Source organism: Symsagittifera roscoffensis, chromosome 3 (genome assembly GCF_963678635.1).
Source record: "Symsagittifera roscoffensis chromosome 3, txSymRosc1.1, whole genome shotgun sequence".
Classification (NCBI taxonomy): domain Eukaryota; kingdom Metazoa; phylum Xenacoelomorpha; order Acoela; family Convolutidae; genus Symsagittifera; species Symsagittifera roscoffensis.
The window spans coordinates 53,203,162-53,221,615 of record NC_087064.1 but is presented as its reverse complement, the minus strand read 5'-3'; the positions used below and the strand labels follow the sequence as shown (position 1 = coordinate 53,221,615).

The 18,454-nt window shown below is 37.7% G+C and overlaps 2 protein-coding genes across 2 annotated transcripts; both read right to left on the bottom strand.

Annotated features, from left to right (window-relative positions):
- Positions 1-296: 296 nt before the first annotated feature.
- Positions 297-8,878, bottom strand: LOC134841461 (protein YIF1B-B-like). Its single transcript, XM_063857469.1, has 6 exons — positions 8,749-8,878; positions 5,743-6,158; positions 5,240-5,376; positions 1,682-1,795; positions 1,460-1,598; positions 297-580 (listed from the first exon to the last, which is right to left on the bottom strand). Exons 1-6 carry the CDS (start codon positions 8,873-8,875, stop codon positions 422-424), a joined length of 1,092 nt encoding a protein of 363 aa, XP_063713539.1. The 5' UTR covers positions 8,876-8,878; the 3' UTR covers positions 297-421.
- Positions 8,879-11,643: 2,765 nt separating this feature from the next.
- Positions 11,644-18,284, bottom strand: LOC134842351 (osteopetrosis-associated transmembrane protein 1-like). The gene is made up of 5 exons (XM_063858639.1): positions 17,977-18,284; positions 17,435-17,659; positions 16,715-16,828; positions 16,175-16,340; positions 11,644-12,338 (listed from the first exon to the last, which is right to left on the bottom strand). Exons 1-5 carry the CDS (start codon positions 18,274-18,276, stop codon positions 12,091-12,093), a joined length of 1,053 nt encoding a protein of 350 aa, XP_063714709.1. The 5' UTR covers positions 18,277-18,284; the 3' UTR covers positions 11,644-12,090.
- Between the last annotated feature and the right edge of the window lie 170 nt (positions 18,285-18,454).

Genomic DNA, 18,454 nt, shown 5'->3' with positions numbered 1-18,454 from the left:
TTGAAAATATTTAAATTTTTCATACGATATTCGAAGTAGAATTGCATCAGATTATCGATTATCTTCAATGTACTTCATATACTACTACCATTAAACAACAAACTTGCACCAATAAAAACTTCAACTATAGTTCATCATCATTTGACTCACTAGTTATCGAGAGAGTCATTCTCAATCCAGTACAAAAAGCAGATAAAATTGAAGCAGAATGGTAAAGAAAACTGCACTCAAAGACCCGAGAGATGGCCAAATTTAACACATTTATAAAAAAAAGGTTGGACTACTTATTAGAGTTTCATTCTATCAAAGTTTTAAAATACGAAAACAGTTTATAAGTTGTTTCAAACAAAAAATTCTGCTTCAAGTTTATCTGCTGATTGCGTGGCACCATTTCTACACTTCTGAATCTCTCCTCCTTTTCTCATGACACTGCAACGTGTGCTGTAAGCCAGTATGTTAGGAGTGGCTGGGTGGTGGCGAAGTAGAGCAAGAAGTACCACTTCCTCTTCTGGCCAGCACTCTCCTGCACAAAACTGTCTCTGGACACATTCGACAGGATACACAGCCGGATGGTCTTGATCTTAGAAAAACAACTTGTCTCATTTTGAGTTCACCAGATAGGATACTTGGACACAAGCGCAATCGCAATTTAGTCTACAGGGACGGGCGGATTTAGGGGGGGGGGGGGGGACGCCTTCTTCCCTCAAGGACTCGACCCCCTGTCGACTCAAAGGATCGCCCTTTGTTCTATTTTGGGATATCCATTTTTGGCTGACGGACCTTAAAATTTTTCTAAAGGCGCCAATATATACTAAACTTTAGGGGTGAGCGCGCGCCGAAAAAAGGCAATTTTTTGGTACAAACTTTCCAAAAAGTGCCAAAAAACGCTATTTTCAGCCTGTTTTTTCAGAATTTTGCTAACGGCGCAGAAAATTTGACCCAGGGTCTTTTTAGTGCTTTGGAAGAGGTCGGAAAATCATTTTGATCGGCATGAAAAAAGTCGACAAATTTCGTATACATGGCATTAAATGCTTGGAATTTTGTCTTCAGGTGTGTGGCAAAGAACATTGTCTTCAGGTGAGTTGTATTTTTTATTTTTTTCCACACTAAATCGGATAACACAGATAAAAATCAAATAGAATCGAATTCAATCGCGACTCGATCGAAAGCGAAAAATTTCCAAAAGTGACCTCAGTATCAAGAAACCCGGTTTAAAAATATATTTCTAGTCCAATTAGAGCGAGAGAGGCATTCAATAGAGCAAAAAGTTTTATTACTCAGCTTAAAACAAACATATTAAGAGCAGTTTTCTCAGTTCGAAAAAAGAAATGGAAATTTTAAAATGGCATGAACATTTTCAAATTTCTCTTAAAAAATCAAGACAACAAATTATGCAACCACCTCATAATAGATGTGGACCGATAAAAAAAACAGGAAAATCGGACAAACAAAAACTTGCCAGGAAGTAAACTGAAGCCACACTGGTGTAGGCCCATGCGATGTAGTAGGCCATACTGCCTCCCACCATACTGGCCAGCAGCAGAATAAGCATGGCGTAGAACTTGTATCCACAGAAGGAAAGCACGTCGATGAAGGACCTAAAAAAGGTTGTTGTTCTTAAAATTTTAACCCTTTTGCAATCACTGCAGAATAATTTCTTCATTGGAATAGCTGTTTGTACCTGAAAGAGGTGCTGATGTTGAGGACGAAGGTAAGAGCGTAGATGAGGAACAGCTCCAACATATACCACGCCATTGCACTGCTGCCCAGAATACCCAGGTCCTCTGGAGTGAAGCTAAAAAACAGCCGTAGAAACTATTTCCTAACACTAACAATATTGCTTTGATTAAAAATCTTCTCGACGAATTTTGAATTTTTCTCTTCTTTGACCCGGTTAATTTAGCCAAAAGTGTTTCGGAAAAAACGTGGCTCAATTTACTGATATATCACATAACAAAAGGTGATTAAACTTTGACGGTTGCATATTTTTTTCCAATTTGAAATAACATGACGAAAAAAAATAGTTCAGTGCAAAAAAGCTAGAAAAAAAGTGCTCAAGAGCGCCAAAAATTATTTACAAAATGACTAGTTTAAAGGCCAAAGCAAAAAAAAAACACTAGATGTTTAGGTCTCTGACGAGAAGAAGACTGTCTCAAAAAAGAAATCTTAGCCCGCTTCAGGATCCAAATGACACCGCTTTTACGTGGTGGATCAGACTCCTGAATCCCCAGGATGCAAAAGGCGTCAAGCTCAGAATTTTTCAGGTTTTTGATCAGAGAGCGTCTGAAGCCAGCCAATCTCCTCCCTCTGTTTATCCTTATACTACTACTCCGCTCCGACATAAACCGCAGCCAAGGTCCACATAAATGGTCCATTGTGCCTTAATCATCGAGCGATCCCATGCTAGCGTTTATGGCCACGTATGTGGCTGGATACATTTTAAATTTACTGGCCTTAACTTTTTAAGCAATCACCACCGAGAATTTGCTTTCCAAAGAGCACTCTTCACATCCAAAATTGCTGCGTTTTTGGCCGAAAACAAATCCATATCGCGCTCCTCTAAGAAAGTAATCTAAGGAAACAAAGACGGAAACCTCTACTTGGCCCACTAAATTCTATTACCTGTAAAGAGTGGTGATAAAGAGTGGAGTTGAAGAAGTGGTGATTTACTCTTTGCAGTTCATAAATCCCTACCATATAAAAACTGGAACAATACTTGTTATGTAACAATGGAGGCAGTGTGTATTTCAGTTATAAACTCTGTTTATCTCGTCTTAACTCCCTATATGTGACTTTGGCATCCCTCCCAGATATAGTCGTCCCCTAGTTACTCCACAACCCCAGTTCATCTCCTGGAGCATGTTGACGCACTTTTAAATTGGCATGCCGACTCCAACATGGTAAAGTTTTCAGTTATGAAATTACACAATCCAATTTTGAGCAACTATACGACGAAATCTAAACCAGAAATTACCTTTGAACAATGAAACTCAACAATCCTCTCCCGACATTTCACTGGCGGAATAATCACTTTTACTCTCTGGATTCTGGTCCGCGATTATATCCATAGGAACTGGTCGCCTTCCTATCTCATTGAAACTCCGGTCAAGGAACAGCTATTTTGTACTCCAAACATGACATACATAATTTTGCTTAAAGCCGACTGGAAAAGCTTAACCAAGAACTTTGAGTAAGAACTTTAAAATAGCGCCATCTTTTACTTTCACCGCAGGCGAGAATGTCTCCGGCACCTAGTAATTAGGGCAGCCTGGCACCATAATTCCGCTGCACGCTTCAACCACCCTGTCTCTGAGAAAGCATTGACTCTCAGGTCAAAGCCGTCATTTCAGCTACCTTTTCGTCCGCAATCAAATATCCCAGGTAAATAGAAAAATTATTAACCAGACAGCGTAAGGCAAAAAAAAACATATGGCTTCAATTCTTGCAGGCCTGTGACTAGTACTCGCGCCAGAAAATTCTGTAAAAAGATACGCTTCTTACAGGGATCCAGGCCTGTGATTAGCAAGCACCCAATACAAATCGCCTCAAAGACCAAGATTACCCTACTAGATTAAGCTAAGGCTTTCAACAAACAGCACACCAACAATTAGACCCACACTTCAGACAAGCTAATTCATACGAGACTCAAAATAGTCAAACTGCTTCTATCAAGTAACCCTTCTTTCCCCCCACAACAGACTAAACAATCCATTGTGGATAGCAAACCGTCTCAAGCACTCGATATGGATGGCCTATATATTATCCATAGCATTTAGATCTTTGCAAACAAATATTTGCAGATATTATCCTTCAAAAAGATCTTTGCAGACAATCTAAAGATGATACTCAGCGATGAGAGTGTGGTCATTTTTATTCTCGTTAACTTCCAGCGACTCCAAGTGGACTTCAACACTGATAATGAACGAGACTACGATGACGTGAACGTGGAGAAGCTGCTCGCCTGCATCGCCAAAATGGAGTGCTGATGGAAGAAATGTCTCATCCGCAGTGTACTTGGCAATCTAACGCAGCGTTTTTGATTATGCAGCTCCTGCCTAGCAACCCAGAACCGTACCCTCAGACGTATCGCCGGTTAAAACTCCTCATCACCAGTGGAAGCCATTCGCCTTGAGAGAGGAGTCTAGAGCTGTGTCGTGACGACACGGGAGAAGCCTTACAAATGCCCACGCAACCATCCTAGACGCCTTATGCTGCAACCAGAGACAAGCTCTGTAGGAGAACTGAAGAACACGGCAACCGCGTTGAAGACACACTGCCTGCAGTTTTATCTCCCAGCGAACCCCTGCAAGAGCCTTCAAAAAAACCATGGCTGACGAACACCAGGTGATTGATAGTGCGCACAAAACTGGCAGGACAATAGAAACAATAACGCGAAAGAAGTCGCCGCTGAGATCATCAAAAAAAGCGGAGCCTATTGAGTCAACTGCACGGGCGGCTCAGCCTCCGGTGCGACCAGGATTGGCGGTGTCGGCATGGTGGTGGTGGTGAATAACGGATTTGGAGCCCAAGAATTCAAAGGGCGGAAAATTCACTTCCTTGTACGAAGAGAAAGAAGTGTTGAGGTCAGCTTTGAGTTGTCTGGAGCAGCACACAAATCCTCAAGAACAACAGCACTTATAACACCATGAATTGCAGCAAACCAGACGGTTTGGATAACCATGCCGATATCTGGTGAATTTGCTGGGCATATGGATATCCCTGGCAACGAGCTCGCTGGCCAACTTGCGAACGAAAAAACATGACTGGAAAAAATATTGCAACCAATCTCCATCAAAAGCAGTCAACCAGCGAAAGATCACCGATGAACCTCTTAGACATTCACGGACAGCTACAGTCTACACAAACAACTGTTAGGAACCGTAAAGACGCCGCTGTGTTCGCGAGATTGCGATCGGGCAACAGTTTGAAAATTGCAGCGTACATAAACCTGATGGATTCCACTATCGATCTAAAGTGACAAACATGCCATCAAGATTACGAAACTTTCGAACATTGGATCCTCGATTGTCCAGCGACGGTGCCAGCTCGACAATAAATTTTCGGCAATACTAATGAGGGCCTTTCTATCCTGACCGAAAATTTTATTCGAAGCAAGTGCAGCTTTTATAAATATATAAAGCTTCAATTTTTGGCACTTTGGAACACTTTGTTTTCAGCATTCTTGAATGCCCCTGAAAAAATGAAAAGAAATTTTGCTCATAATATGATATAGTGCTACGTGTTTTTGATTCCGAGGCAGACTCCTGCGAGTAGAATGTATGTGACGAAAGCCATGGAGGGGATGTAGAGGTCAGGCACATTCACATCGAACTGGGGTGCCACCGGGTCGTCCTGATTAAAAGTCACTTGCCAGTCCTGTAAAAACAAATCAAAAACAACATTTAGTTCAAAATAATAAAATTACATTATTTTCAAAAACAAGTTTGCTCAAAATAACAGAACGCCAACAAATTTTTTTAACATTCCCGCTACCAGGTGATAGAATTCGCTAAAATTTTTGAATTTAAGGTAAAAGTTAAGGCAGCAGCTGTTAATTTAATTTTTGGCCATAGCAGTGATTAATATTACCCAGAGCGTAAACAACATCTCTTTCGTTTTCACAGCTTAAAAAATTTATTTCGAGGCCATCTAATCTAAAAATACGTTCCCGCCATACTTTAAGAGCACTTGCAGCTTAAACATAAATCTCAAAACTATCTTATCCATTCATGTATTGCTTACTTGGTGCAGGAACGGAAACGTCAATATCTTCAGTTTCTTCACCACGTAATTCGTGTCTACTGCGAAGTAATGCTTCAGCTTTGTGATTGATAGAAACCGCTCCACTCTCTCATTCAAAACTGCTCTTCCTGAATCCGCCAAATTGTGTCCATATTGCATTGCAAATTGAGCCACAGCTGGGTTGTTCATCAGGTCAACTGGGTTCATAAACTGCTGGTTTGGTCCACCGTTCGGGTTGTAAGCATTATTGGCTTGCATTTGAGGGTCGGCTGCTGGCGTGGTTGGCGTCATGAACGGAGACTGGAAATTCATTTGTGGGTTCGGCTGTGAAGGCTGATTTATAGAATGCGGGCTGTTGAAAATTGGTGTAGGCTGAAAACTGTGCTGGCTCGTTGGATCGAATGAGGAATTATAACCTAATAAAAGAAAACATTAATCATATATTTTGAAAACAAACCTATTATATTATTGTCAAGAAAATTTAATCTTTTATCGAATCTGAATAGCACACAGAAAAGAACTATCAGCATATCTTACTCATAATGTGAAGTTTTGTAAGAGTTCAGTTTTGAATGAAAATTTACTCGATATTAAACTTGTTCGCTCACAGGTTGGAACAAAAAGATAATTATACCATATGAGTTAGAGATAACCAAAAATCGGACAATTATTACTTATAATATAATACAGAGACAAAGCTTCGCTTCGCAAACACTAGCGATAATACCACAAAAAATCAGATTTATTCGGAAAATTTCTGAAATCGAGTTTTTATTATTGTTATATTATTTGAAACAAAGAGCTTTTTCCGGTTCATTCGATGAATTTACAATGTATCACCAAGTGTGTTAACTAATAACTATTCGAATGTCAAAGCACAAGCCTTCAAAAAGCCGTAAAGGTGCCTCAAAAGTGGCACCAATATTTGCGACTTAGGTTAGAAAAAAATAGTTCTAGTATAATATTACCGCTCACTAAAGTTCGCTAGTGTGAATACGCAGAAAGCTGCATGGAGCGATCATTTTACAGATAAGTATCGCCACAATCAGTAAAGAAGCACCAAGTTACCATCACCAACCAGGGGAGCTTTAAGGTGAGAAGTACCGAACTCACCCACACCCCCAGGGTATCCTTTCACTCTTTTTTGCGACATCCATTTTTGGTATCCAACTCTCAAAGTGCTTTCGACGCCAATATACATTGGGGACACAGCTAAAGCTGGAGATACCAGTTTGATATTTTGAGAAATTGTACTGATGAGAGATGAAATGTGTAACTTTCAAAATTTGGACTTAACCAAATCAAATATTCAATCCAGTTCAATATCAAATTTGGCAAGGTAATTTTGAAGAAAAATGGAAAACATCCTTAAATGTAAAAAAAATTCGAACAATCGATTTTTCCCTAGCCTTTTCTACAAAAAACAGGATTGTAACCATTTATGCAGAGAAGAGTTTTGCACCATGTTCTTTCAATTGAACCATGAAACTCAGAATTTTGGTTTTTCCGAAGTTGATAAATCCCTACAAAAATTAAGGCGTGGCTGCTACTGCAGGGAATATTCCCACAACCTGTTTTTTTCGATTTAACCCGTAACCCCGGAGCAACTTATGGAAGGACGATTCCCATGCATTGTTTTTCGATTGAACTCTATATCTCAGATTTTGCAGGGTAGTTTTCGAGAACTTGAAAAAAAAAACGAAAATAGCAAAAAGCAGAGAACATTTCAGAAGTTTCCCAAGGAAGTAACTTTTTTTCTAGCAAGAATTAAAAACCTCTGCTTCGGTGAGAAAAATTCTCGCATTTTGTTCATTAGATTGCACCCAAAGTCTCATATTTCGGAGGAAAGATTTCGAGAAAAGTCAAAAAGTTTCAAAAAAATGGTCAAAAAGTTTCTCGAGTACCATAAATTTTTGTGAAGAAAAATTTTGGCGAGTCGCTCATGCATGATTGCTTCCTATAATCTGTTCTGTTAATTGAACCCAAAATCTCAAATTTTGTAGTTTAGTTTTCGAGAATATGCAAAAATTATGGGTCAAGTATTACCCCCACTGACTTTTTCGAAGATTGTAGAAAATAGATTAAGGCAAAAAAAGAGACTAGGTGAATAGTTATGCATACAGGGGAGTGCGCAGTCTTTCGATTGTTACCATTTTTTTGGGTAATCGGTATATTACTTAGTAATTTTTTCAAAGCAACTCAAAAAAAATTAAAAGAAACCAAATTCCTGCATTTTTATATAACCTGTTTTCATCATCGAAAAGGAAATTTTTGTAAAAGGTAACGCAGGCCGAAAAAACGTATTTTTTCGCAGTAACTTCCAACCAAAAACTGTTATTGACATGTTTTTTATAACCTTGGAAAAGTGTCAACGAGCCCAAGAAAAACAACTCGCTTTCAAATTTAAAAAAAATAAACGCCCTTAAAGATGTTCGAAACTTCGGCTCTTTTCCAGTTCCCCCCTTTCAAAATACCGAGTTTTATGTTTGTTCTACGTGTTATTACGGCTAAAAGCGTGATGTTATACTGTGAAGTATGAAGAACAAATCTGTTCACAGTTGTCGATTTGTTCACCACGCCAAATTTCATTGCATTATGACAACGTTAAATAAGCTTTTCAAATTTGAATTTGGTAGGGGGGAACTGAAAAAGAGCCGAAACTTCAAGAACAACTTATGGTTGATTTTTTTTTGATAAAACTGACCCAATTTGAGGAAACTCGATCTATAGGTAATTTTTGTTTGTCTTCCGAATTTCTTGACCTATATTTTTGCAGTTCGATAGTGAAACTTGCCTTCCTTTTAAAAAGTTCAGCAGAAAGGAAATGCGCTGAACTGGGGAAAAATCAAGTCAAACCACCAAAAATCAAATTTCAGCGTGAACAGTTTTTAAAACTTCCTCAAAAAAGAGAAAATGGTATTCTCGAAGCATATCAGCAGTATCTTCACTAAGTTCGTTGACGTTTAGTAAGTGCAAAGAGCACCTATTATTGAACAATCTTCATACCTGATGACGAAGTATCGTAGTTGGTCTGCATGGGAGTTGGGCCTGCCGGAAAAGTACCACCACTACTGTTATGCACTGTCTGTGGCAACTGGGCTCCCTTAGATTTATTTCTACTGCTCAGTTTCATTCTCAAACTGAAAAAATGTAAATTTTTCGTCTTGTTTCCCATCAAAACTAAATAATTTGATCAAAATTTTAAATAAACAAGTAAGATTGTGCCTGCGGACTTAACACAGAATATTCCAACCGCGGTCACCTTACATTACCACAAACCGTTACAATTATTACAAAAAAATTTTTTTGATTTCTTCGACAAAATTGAACTACCAGTAAAAAAGCAAGAAAAAATAGGTATTTGATCGGGATTCCAATTGATCAGCTGACGTCAAATTCCAAAACAAATACGCTGCGCGCCACTGACCCAGCTGAAATACTTGATGGTCATTCCCTTCTTTCTCTCAGCGATTCGCTTTAACAGGATGGCCTTTGATGCCTCAAAAGTGCAGGGAGATTCTCTAGGCATTCAAACTTGAATGCCCTTATAAAGAAGAATTTATCTTCCACTCACATTCGTTCTGTTTCAATTCTGTCTTTTCCATAGATTGGAAAACAAGACACTAAAGCAAATCGGGTGATAACTTTGTAGAATCATTTTTTCTCCGCGAAGTATTAAAGCGAAAGCTCGTTAAATTTGTAATGAACTCGCCCGTCAGTAGACTTTCTTCCGTTCTGTCATCAGAATAGAAAAATTTAAAACAGAAACGAAACTACTCTTCGCAAACACGAGCCAAAAAAGGCAAAAGGTATTTCAAGACAGAAGCAAATCCCAGTTTCGCGCCATTTGCGATATCAAACAAACTTAACGATGCAAGCTAGCAGAAAAAAAATGAGAACCACTTCCACCTCTAAAATGAAAACTACCTCAAAAAATAAATATTGTCATTAAATTTTTTTTCATGAATAAGTTTAATTTGAGGAAAACACGTCCAGCAACACAACCACCCGTGTTAAACTAGTATTCACAAACATTTATTGAACGGTAACTACATCAACAGCAGTTAAGTAAACGCCCGAGGAAAACAAAAAAAATGTAATAAAAAACTTGGAGCTATAAGGCTCTGCAAATTATAAATTTCAACGCCCTTTCCCCCTCCTGAAACACACATGACAAAAACCCAATTTCCTCATAAAAGATGAGAAATAAGGCCACTGAGCCAATCCAAAAAAATCGTTGAATTAATATCAAAACAAAACTTACAACGCGGTAACCATGCCGAACAATCTGTGATACAACACAAACTTAAAAACTTAAAAGTGGTTTTCATTATCGAAATTTTTTTAATGTTGAAAAAAACGGGCCTACCAAATTCTTTTATGTCTCGATTAAAGTTCAGTCTAAAGAAACAGGTCAAGCAAAGCCTATGAATATTAAATTAAAAACGAAAGAAAACTTACGAAGCCGAAAAAAATGATTTTCTGAAAAAATGAACTTTTGAGTCCCTCTGAAACTACAATGAACAACACTTGCAATAACACCAATAACAACGACACTTGATCACAGCGCAAGAACAATCTGTGCCATGACCTTTCAGCACTTCTATTATTAAGATCTTCCGGTAATTCTGACACAAAATAGCGACCTATATATTACCCGGGCTAACCGAAAGAACAGAATTCAATTGGGTTCTGACCAAATCTGGAAGTATCGAAAATTAATTAAAAGTTTACAACACAGACGCGAAGCCATGTAGTCAAAAAATAGTATGAAAAAATTAAAACAAAAATGAGATACAACAAATCCTTTATACATTTGATTGAGCGAAGTTCATTTCCAGGAAAAGACAATCGCAAAACAAATTCTGGCAATGAGTTAATATCAACACAAAACTTACAACGCGTTAACCAAGACGAAAAAACTCGGGCAGATGTCTGCTGAGTCGCCAAAATCCAGCTTAAAAAATATTGAAACTCGAAGTCTGAAACTTTTGAAACTCAAAATGAATAATAGAAAATCTTTAAATTGCAACGAAAAATTGAAACCCACTTTTCAACCTTCAAGTCCTTCACGTGTTTCGCCCCACTTCCAATTTTGTAAATGGAATGCAATTGCCTTCCTTACAGCAAACTAAAATGAATTGAGAGCTATCAAATTTTTCTGAAAAACTACATTCAACTCTCACTTAACACCCGACAAAAATCTATTAACAAAACAAAAATACAATTGCAAAACGTCTTTGAATTAAATGTTTTTTATTGTCGTGACATTTTTCAATTCTGAGTTTCAAATAAAAAATAGAAAACATAAGATAAAAGTAGATCAATGCATTTATTTTATTCCGCTGGCGATTCTGAAAAACAACATCAATTTTTGAAATCAAATGCCAATCACCTTTCTTCTCGTCATTTGCACTTGAAATACTGAAAAGCGCAATTTGGCTATTGAGTTTGAAGTAACTTGAAAACAATTCAAAAATTTAAAAAATCAAACCGCAAAAAATATCAATTTGAGCATGAAAACTTCCCTGAAGAAGAAAACGAACGAAAAGCACCCAACCTAAATCGATATTTCACAGATGGTTGTTTTCACAAGACATAATTCACTTGCGCATGATTCCTATAAATTTAGTTCTCGAAACAATATCACGACTATCTGATGGAGCAGCATACCTCATAGACCTTACAACAAGCCTCTTGTGGGAATACTTTTTGTCTCACCGTAAGTCAGCACAACAGTTTGGACCTGCGCCTTAGCAATCAATAGCTTTGACAATACGCAAGCGAATATTTTGTGCTTTTGTCAAGATTCGATGTCAACAAAAACGTTGCAAACACTTAAATTCTCATAAACCTAAGGAAAAAGGACAATCTCTCTGACTCGTAAAACAGCATTTAGGTAACAATAAATTTGGAGATAGTATAAAATTTCATTTGAAAATATAGCACCTCTTCTTTTATAAACTCAGATGAAAAACCTGCAAGAAGTTTGAGCTAACATGTGTACTCAACCTAAGTAACTACAATAGTCAATAACATAAATCGCATGACAGCGGAAAAAATACGTTTAAATCCAGAAAATAAACGGCAGAAAAATTATCTCAACAAGAGAATAAGTTATGATATTGGAGCAATATTTTGTTCCCTTCTTGAAAATACGCCAACCATTCAATACAATAAACTATTAAATACATCTGTTGATTTTTTTCACAGTTCGCACTTTTGTTTTTTAATTGATGAATGAAAAAACTTATTCAGACTTTCAGCGCTAAATAAAAAAAAGATGGGCGGATTTAGAAGAAAAATAGATTAGGAATAGATAACTGAATCCCAACTGCCATCGTATCTCTAAGTGGTCTGATTTAATGATGACTGTTCGTTGATATCAATTAGAGACCTCGTATTCCCACTGGAGTCGTCCAGCATACCACGAGATGGTCCGGGACGGTCCAGAGGTGGTATTGTGTTCACGGGTAACACGTGGGGGTTCTCCTCAGAGTAGGCCGAGTCCATGTATTCGTAGGAGGGCGAGTAGGCTTGGTTGTCCGACGAGCCATGAGAGTGCCCGCCTATCTCCTCGTACATATTACTCTTCCCTGGAATCATGAATTCAAATAGTAAGTTATCTTGAGGCATAATTGACTGATGATGACTTGAGACACGTTTTAGCTTTGAATAAAATGAATCATTTGGCTGAAGCTCAAAATCATTTGGCTGAAACAAAATGAAGCTCATAAAATGAATCATTTGGCTTTAGGCCCATGGAATTAATCGTTTACACTAATACAAATTTTAGAGGAACATTTCTCTACTACAAACTCACTATTATACCCGTCTCATAAAAAAAAACATTCAGCAGTAGTATAACTAATCTGTCACACTCTGTTTCGACATAATGTGAATCAATGGAAATGCACAGAAAACCGCGAAAAATCAAAATTGAGCGAGAACAAACTTTAATGCTTTTCCTGAAAAAAATCATCAACACCTATAAAAGAGTACTCACTGCGTTCATTACTCTTAATAATAAATACGATTATACGAAACCCATATTAGGCAAATAATTTTTGTTAGAAAAGAATTTTTCCATTGCGTACTGCCTAAGTTGATTAATATTAGGGACGGTTCAAGTCCAACAGAGTGTTTTATAAAATCCAATCAAGTTTTAATCGAACAGCAAAAACAATCTGAAAATAGTTGACGAATTGCTGTAAGTGAGTTAGGGTTTTGATGTGCCATAATGCGTTTCTAACGAAAGTCGAAATATACGATAGTCAGATTGTATAAAACACCATAATATGTCAATACGCTGATTTCGAGACTGAATCAGGGGTAGCAACACAAATCGAGGTAGTTTATCAAACAAAAATAGTCAACAGACAGAAAAAACTAAAAGAACAAGGAAACCGAAGTTGATTGAAAATCTTTGAACATTGTTCAGCTTACCAATTTTGCAGAAATTTTTTTTCATAACGTTGTTACATTCAGAAAATATAAGTTAATTTTGAAACTAGAAGTCATTCATGTTTTTCATGACCTTTACACTTTTGCTGTCCGATAGTAGACTTTGCTTTCTTTTTAAAGGAGATCAATTGAACCTAAAAAAACCAGAAGTCAACCCGCTCAAAATCATATTTGAGCGTGAACACATCTTAGGGCTTCCTGAAAAAAATCATCATTCTATATCAGTGTGTTCACTGCGTGAATTGACACTTAGTCAAATATATTGAGTATGCTTAAAGAAAATGTTTATTCAAGAATTGAGCAGCGAGGGTATCCCGCTGTCTCATTAAATACTTGAATAAAAAGACTCAGTCTTAATATCGATTTGTTTCATTGAAGTTTGTGTCACGGACAATTGTGTCCCAGACAAAATATTCCAAAAAAATGAAATGTTCCAAGCCATTTCTGTCCGAGACAAAACTGTCACAGTTTGATCCTGTAATTTTATTCAAATTTAGGTTATCTTTGATTGCCGAGGCATATCCACCAAGTGATATCTTCATGGGCTGACAAAAACACCACCATTTGAAGCTTAACATTTTTGGACCACAAATGACAGGATGTTTTGTCTGCGGTGAAGTCCCAATGTTCATAGCTCCCAAAATAAAAAATCGGTCGCATAAGTCCCAAAATAAATAGCCAGTCGCACAAGTTCCAACATGGAGAGTTAGTTTGGAGGAAGCATATACGCTCAAAAGGCGGTAGGCCGTCGGATCGACTCCCGATTGGGGACGTATTTTTTTTGTCTTAATAATTAAGTATGCATTAAACTCGACGTACAGCTTACATTATAAACCAAAAAGGTCAAACTTATATTGTTACCAAATGTAATTAATATAGGTTATTTACATCATAGGTGCGTATTCATATTCATAGGTTACAAAATGAAAAATCAGTTCCATAAGTTCCAAAATAAATAAGCAATCGCATAAATTCCAAATCTTTTCAATTGGTCAAAGGACTAATTAGCCGAGTCTCGGTTTAAGGTCACCGGTGGGCGCGCGTCGCTGCTTCGCGGCGATAAACGGCTCTTAATTTCGTCCTTCCCTTTAGTGGCAAGCTCGCAACACGTTGGCGCGGCTGCGGTGGTCACTATTCTGCAGCTCGAGTTTATGCTGGTTGAACAGTAAACAATCAATCCATTAATTCGTTGGCTCAAATTTCAACCAATCAGAATTCAAGAAGATAAATTTTGAAACTTATGCGACTGATTTTTTATCTTGGAACCTATGGATATTGGAACCTATGGGAATAATTAACCACATCATAAAATCAAATGGAAAACCAAATTCAGTTAATATTCTCAAAAGAGGTAAAATCATAATATTTGAAAATTATCGAAATAATATCAGTTCTAAAACTTCGAAAACCATTTACTTGAAATGCTTTGGTTCCTATGGTTACATCGACAAATTTCAAAGAGATCAAAAAATTTCCTGGAGAACACAATCATAACGATGACAAAACTGATATATATATATATATATATATATCTATAGAAAACTTTCGGCAAAAATTTAAGAGAGATACCAAACGCGATCCGACAAACCTCTTAAGAAATATATACGACAATGCCCTCAAGCAGAGTACGTCCGTCGTACCCGACTTCGGATCGATTAAATCAAGTCTTTATCGAGCTCGGGCCAAAAAAGTGCCTCCAACATCAACAAATATGTCAGAAGTTTCTATGACCGGAAAATGGCGCCTAACTCTTAAAAAGAGCGGTTCTTACTGGCTAACGACGTAGATTGCGGTGCTACGATCTTCGCACCCGATAAAAACTTGACATTATTGTTCAACTCAGAGGCCATATTTGCCGATGGAACTTTTAAGGCGTGCCCCCAACCGTTTGAACAATTGTATGTGCTACACGGTCTGTATGAAGAACGTTGTCTTTCAATAGTTTTTGGCCTTCTTAGCGGAAAATCGGTTTGCCAGTACCGAAAAATTTTCAAAATGATTTCCAAAAAAATTCATCGTCTCACTGGGCACAAATGGGTGCCCCCGCAAATCATGACAGACTATGAAAGGGGGGTAATATCAGCACTGGAATCAGATTTAATTCTATCAGCATAGAACCGAGGATCAGGTATGCTATTTCCATTTTACTCAATATTTAGGCATTTGACTGAACTTGGTTTAAAAATTCAAGACCCTGGGCTGAAAAAAATTGTAAGAATGCTTATGGCTTCGTCATATTTGCCAGAAGAGCAGAGTTTGCCCATGTTTATCCAGCTGTTTAAGGAACCTGATGTTAAACAAAAAATTTCGCAGTACCCAGAAATGACAAAATTCTTTCGATATTTTCACAAAACCTGGATTTTGACTTTTGCCCCAAAAATGTGGAATGTTATGCATAGGCCAGCACGACTAAGGACTACAAATTTTTGCGCAGGCTGGAATAGTGTATGGAATCGAAAAATTCAACGAAATTCGCCAAGTTTGTGTCTGGCAATCCAATTTTTGAAACAACAAGAAAAAATTGTCGACAATCAGCTAGAACTTATTCGTATCGGACATCCAGTGCCTAAACAAAACCCAAAATTGCGACTTTTCAATGAAAAAGTGCAGGCGCTAAAAACTCTCTGAGCCTCGGAAATCGTGATATTAAAAACTGTTAGCTCACTATGGCAGATTTGTGCAATAAAATGTATAAAAAACTTGTTTTGGGACTTAAGGGACTGATTATTTATTTTGAAACTTATGAGACTGATTATTTATTTTGGGTCTTATGGGACCGATAATAAATTTTGGAACTTACGCGACACCTTTTTAGGCACCTTTTTCTGCCCAGTTTTTAGCCTTTTGGACAGTTTTGTATGGAATACCATTGTCTGGGACGCAAAGGTCCGGTCATGGTCGATTTCCAAGATCATTTATCGATTTAAATAGCGCTCAATGGAATTTTAAAAAGTAGCCTTGAACTCACGTTTCAAAACTTCGTTCTGGTACTTGGTCTCCAGGATGGCAGTGCCCCCGTAGAGGAAGATGGGCAGCAGACAGATGCAGGCGAGGGTGAAGGCCACTGCCAATGTGTCCTCATACTGAACCAGACAGTTGAAGGTGCTACTCCACGCCTGTCTTGTATTATTCATCTGCAACCAAAACAAACCTTACTCTCATTTCCCCTCAAAAACGTTCCCTGGTGAATTAATGGTATTTAAGATTTTTACCAGTGAATATCACGTAACTAATGGAGAAAAAAATTTGCATTTCGTAAACTATTTCTGATAAGTTTAAAAGCGGATCATCATATTTCAAAAGGTGGATCATAAATTGAGGCCACTATTGGAAAAATAATTATAGCAACAGAACTATATCAATTTGTTTATTTCAAAAATCACCACCTGAAGTATTTAAGCTGACAAATTGCAAACAAAAACTTTATTCTGTCCTACTTTAACATTTACTTCAACGGATACAAATTACAATTGACATATCAGTAGGTAATAAAAAGGAATGCACTTACGGATTCGACTATGTCCATGCATATGTCGGAGGAAGTCTTGCCCAGTGAGGCGTAGAAGGTGTTGAGGTTGCGGTAGAACTGCTTGCACTGCTTACACACATTCCCGGCCTCTTGCTAAACAGTCAATACTTTAAAGCCGTGCCCAGTTAAAAGCAGCCAAACTCATCCCAGATAACTTCAACTAATAACCTTACCAACTAGACAATTGCCTATTTATTTTCCCAGCTGCAATCTTTCGAAAAACAAGCAAATTATCCCAGGGCTAGTCAAAAGTCCCTTCGGGTTGCAAATATTTACTTTTTTATGATTCAGGCACAGCACGTTAAAAAAGTATATTAGTGCTAACAACATATTCAGCTCTAGAGTTTCAGGAGCTTTCAGACGATATCCTATTACACGGCAAAATCTTGACAGCAATAAACTTTTTGTATCAGGTGGGTTCAACTCATCCATCAATTTTTTTTCTGCCCATAGAATACGCCTGAATAACACAGAAAAAAATTCGATTCGAATCGATATAATTTAAACTTCCAAGAAAACGTGCGAAGGTCAACTTAACAGTAATTTTCAGAGCTAAGACTAATCTAATAGAGTTGGCAGATTTTAAATATTCTAGAAAAAACTAGGCAATGAACTCGGTTATAACACGATTCTGCGTTAAAACTAGCTAAAGACTTAAATTATTACCTCATATGAAGACATACTATTGAGAGAACTTACTTCTTCAAGCGAGAAGCAGTTGAAGACCAACTTTGTCAAATGAAAAAAGTGTTGGGTGTCATTTGACATCACGGTGGACCCTTTCGTTGAAGTGTCGTAGCACTTGTCACACTGAGAGATGGACCATATCTTCTGAGAGTCTGTCAATACTTTGTAGATGACAGCTTCCTTGTCTGACGAAAGAAGCTGGTCTGAACATGTCGATCCGTTGTAGTTTGTGGTGTCCTAATCGTAACATTTAAAATCATGAAGCATCTAATATGCCTCAACTCCCCAAAGCACTAATCATATTAATTTATCATATTTTTCACAGAAAAACAGATGAAACTTTAGGCTAGACAAGGATTTAAAAAAGTGACAACTCTGTGGTCTCTCTTATTGTTGATCACTTTTGCCGCCTTACTTTAGAAAAAAGATAGATTACCACCGCCAAGAAATCCATAGATAAGCTCTTGTTCTAGAAAGAAATATATCAAAAGGAAGATGATTTTGCGCTTTAAATTCTAGCTTATAAATTTAAACCAATCAAAGGCCCCTCTTACGTCATAAAGAGCGTCTGACGCCTTCGTGACATTCTGATATTCATTCAGGCACTTTTGGCATACTCGGAATGGTTTGGCATTCCACACTGTACAAGCCACGAAAGCACTCAGTGTCTCAGACAGACCCGAGAGGTACTGGCAGCACTCGGGAGCCAGCATGGCATACTGGTCTTCCGGGTGCACGAATGAGTCATCGTCTGTGTCTGGCTCACAAGGGTGTGAAAAGAGTGGTGACGTCACTATTGATATGAGTAAAAGGACCCTGGAAAACATGGTCAAGGAGAACCATTGACCAGACATTGACCTGAAATCTAACAAGAAATGACTACTGGCTCATGATAAACCCTCTAAATCTGCGTCTATTTAACCTAGCTCTATAGAAAATAGACAAGTGCTATATTTAACCTATTTTATGGCATTTATAGCAGAAACTTTTCGAAGTGAACTAATTTTCTGATCTATTTAAGAACACTTTTCA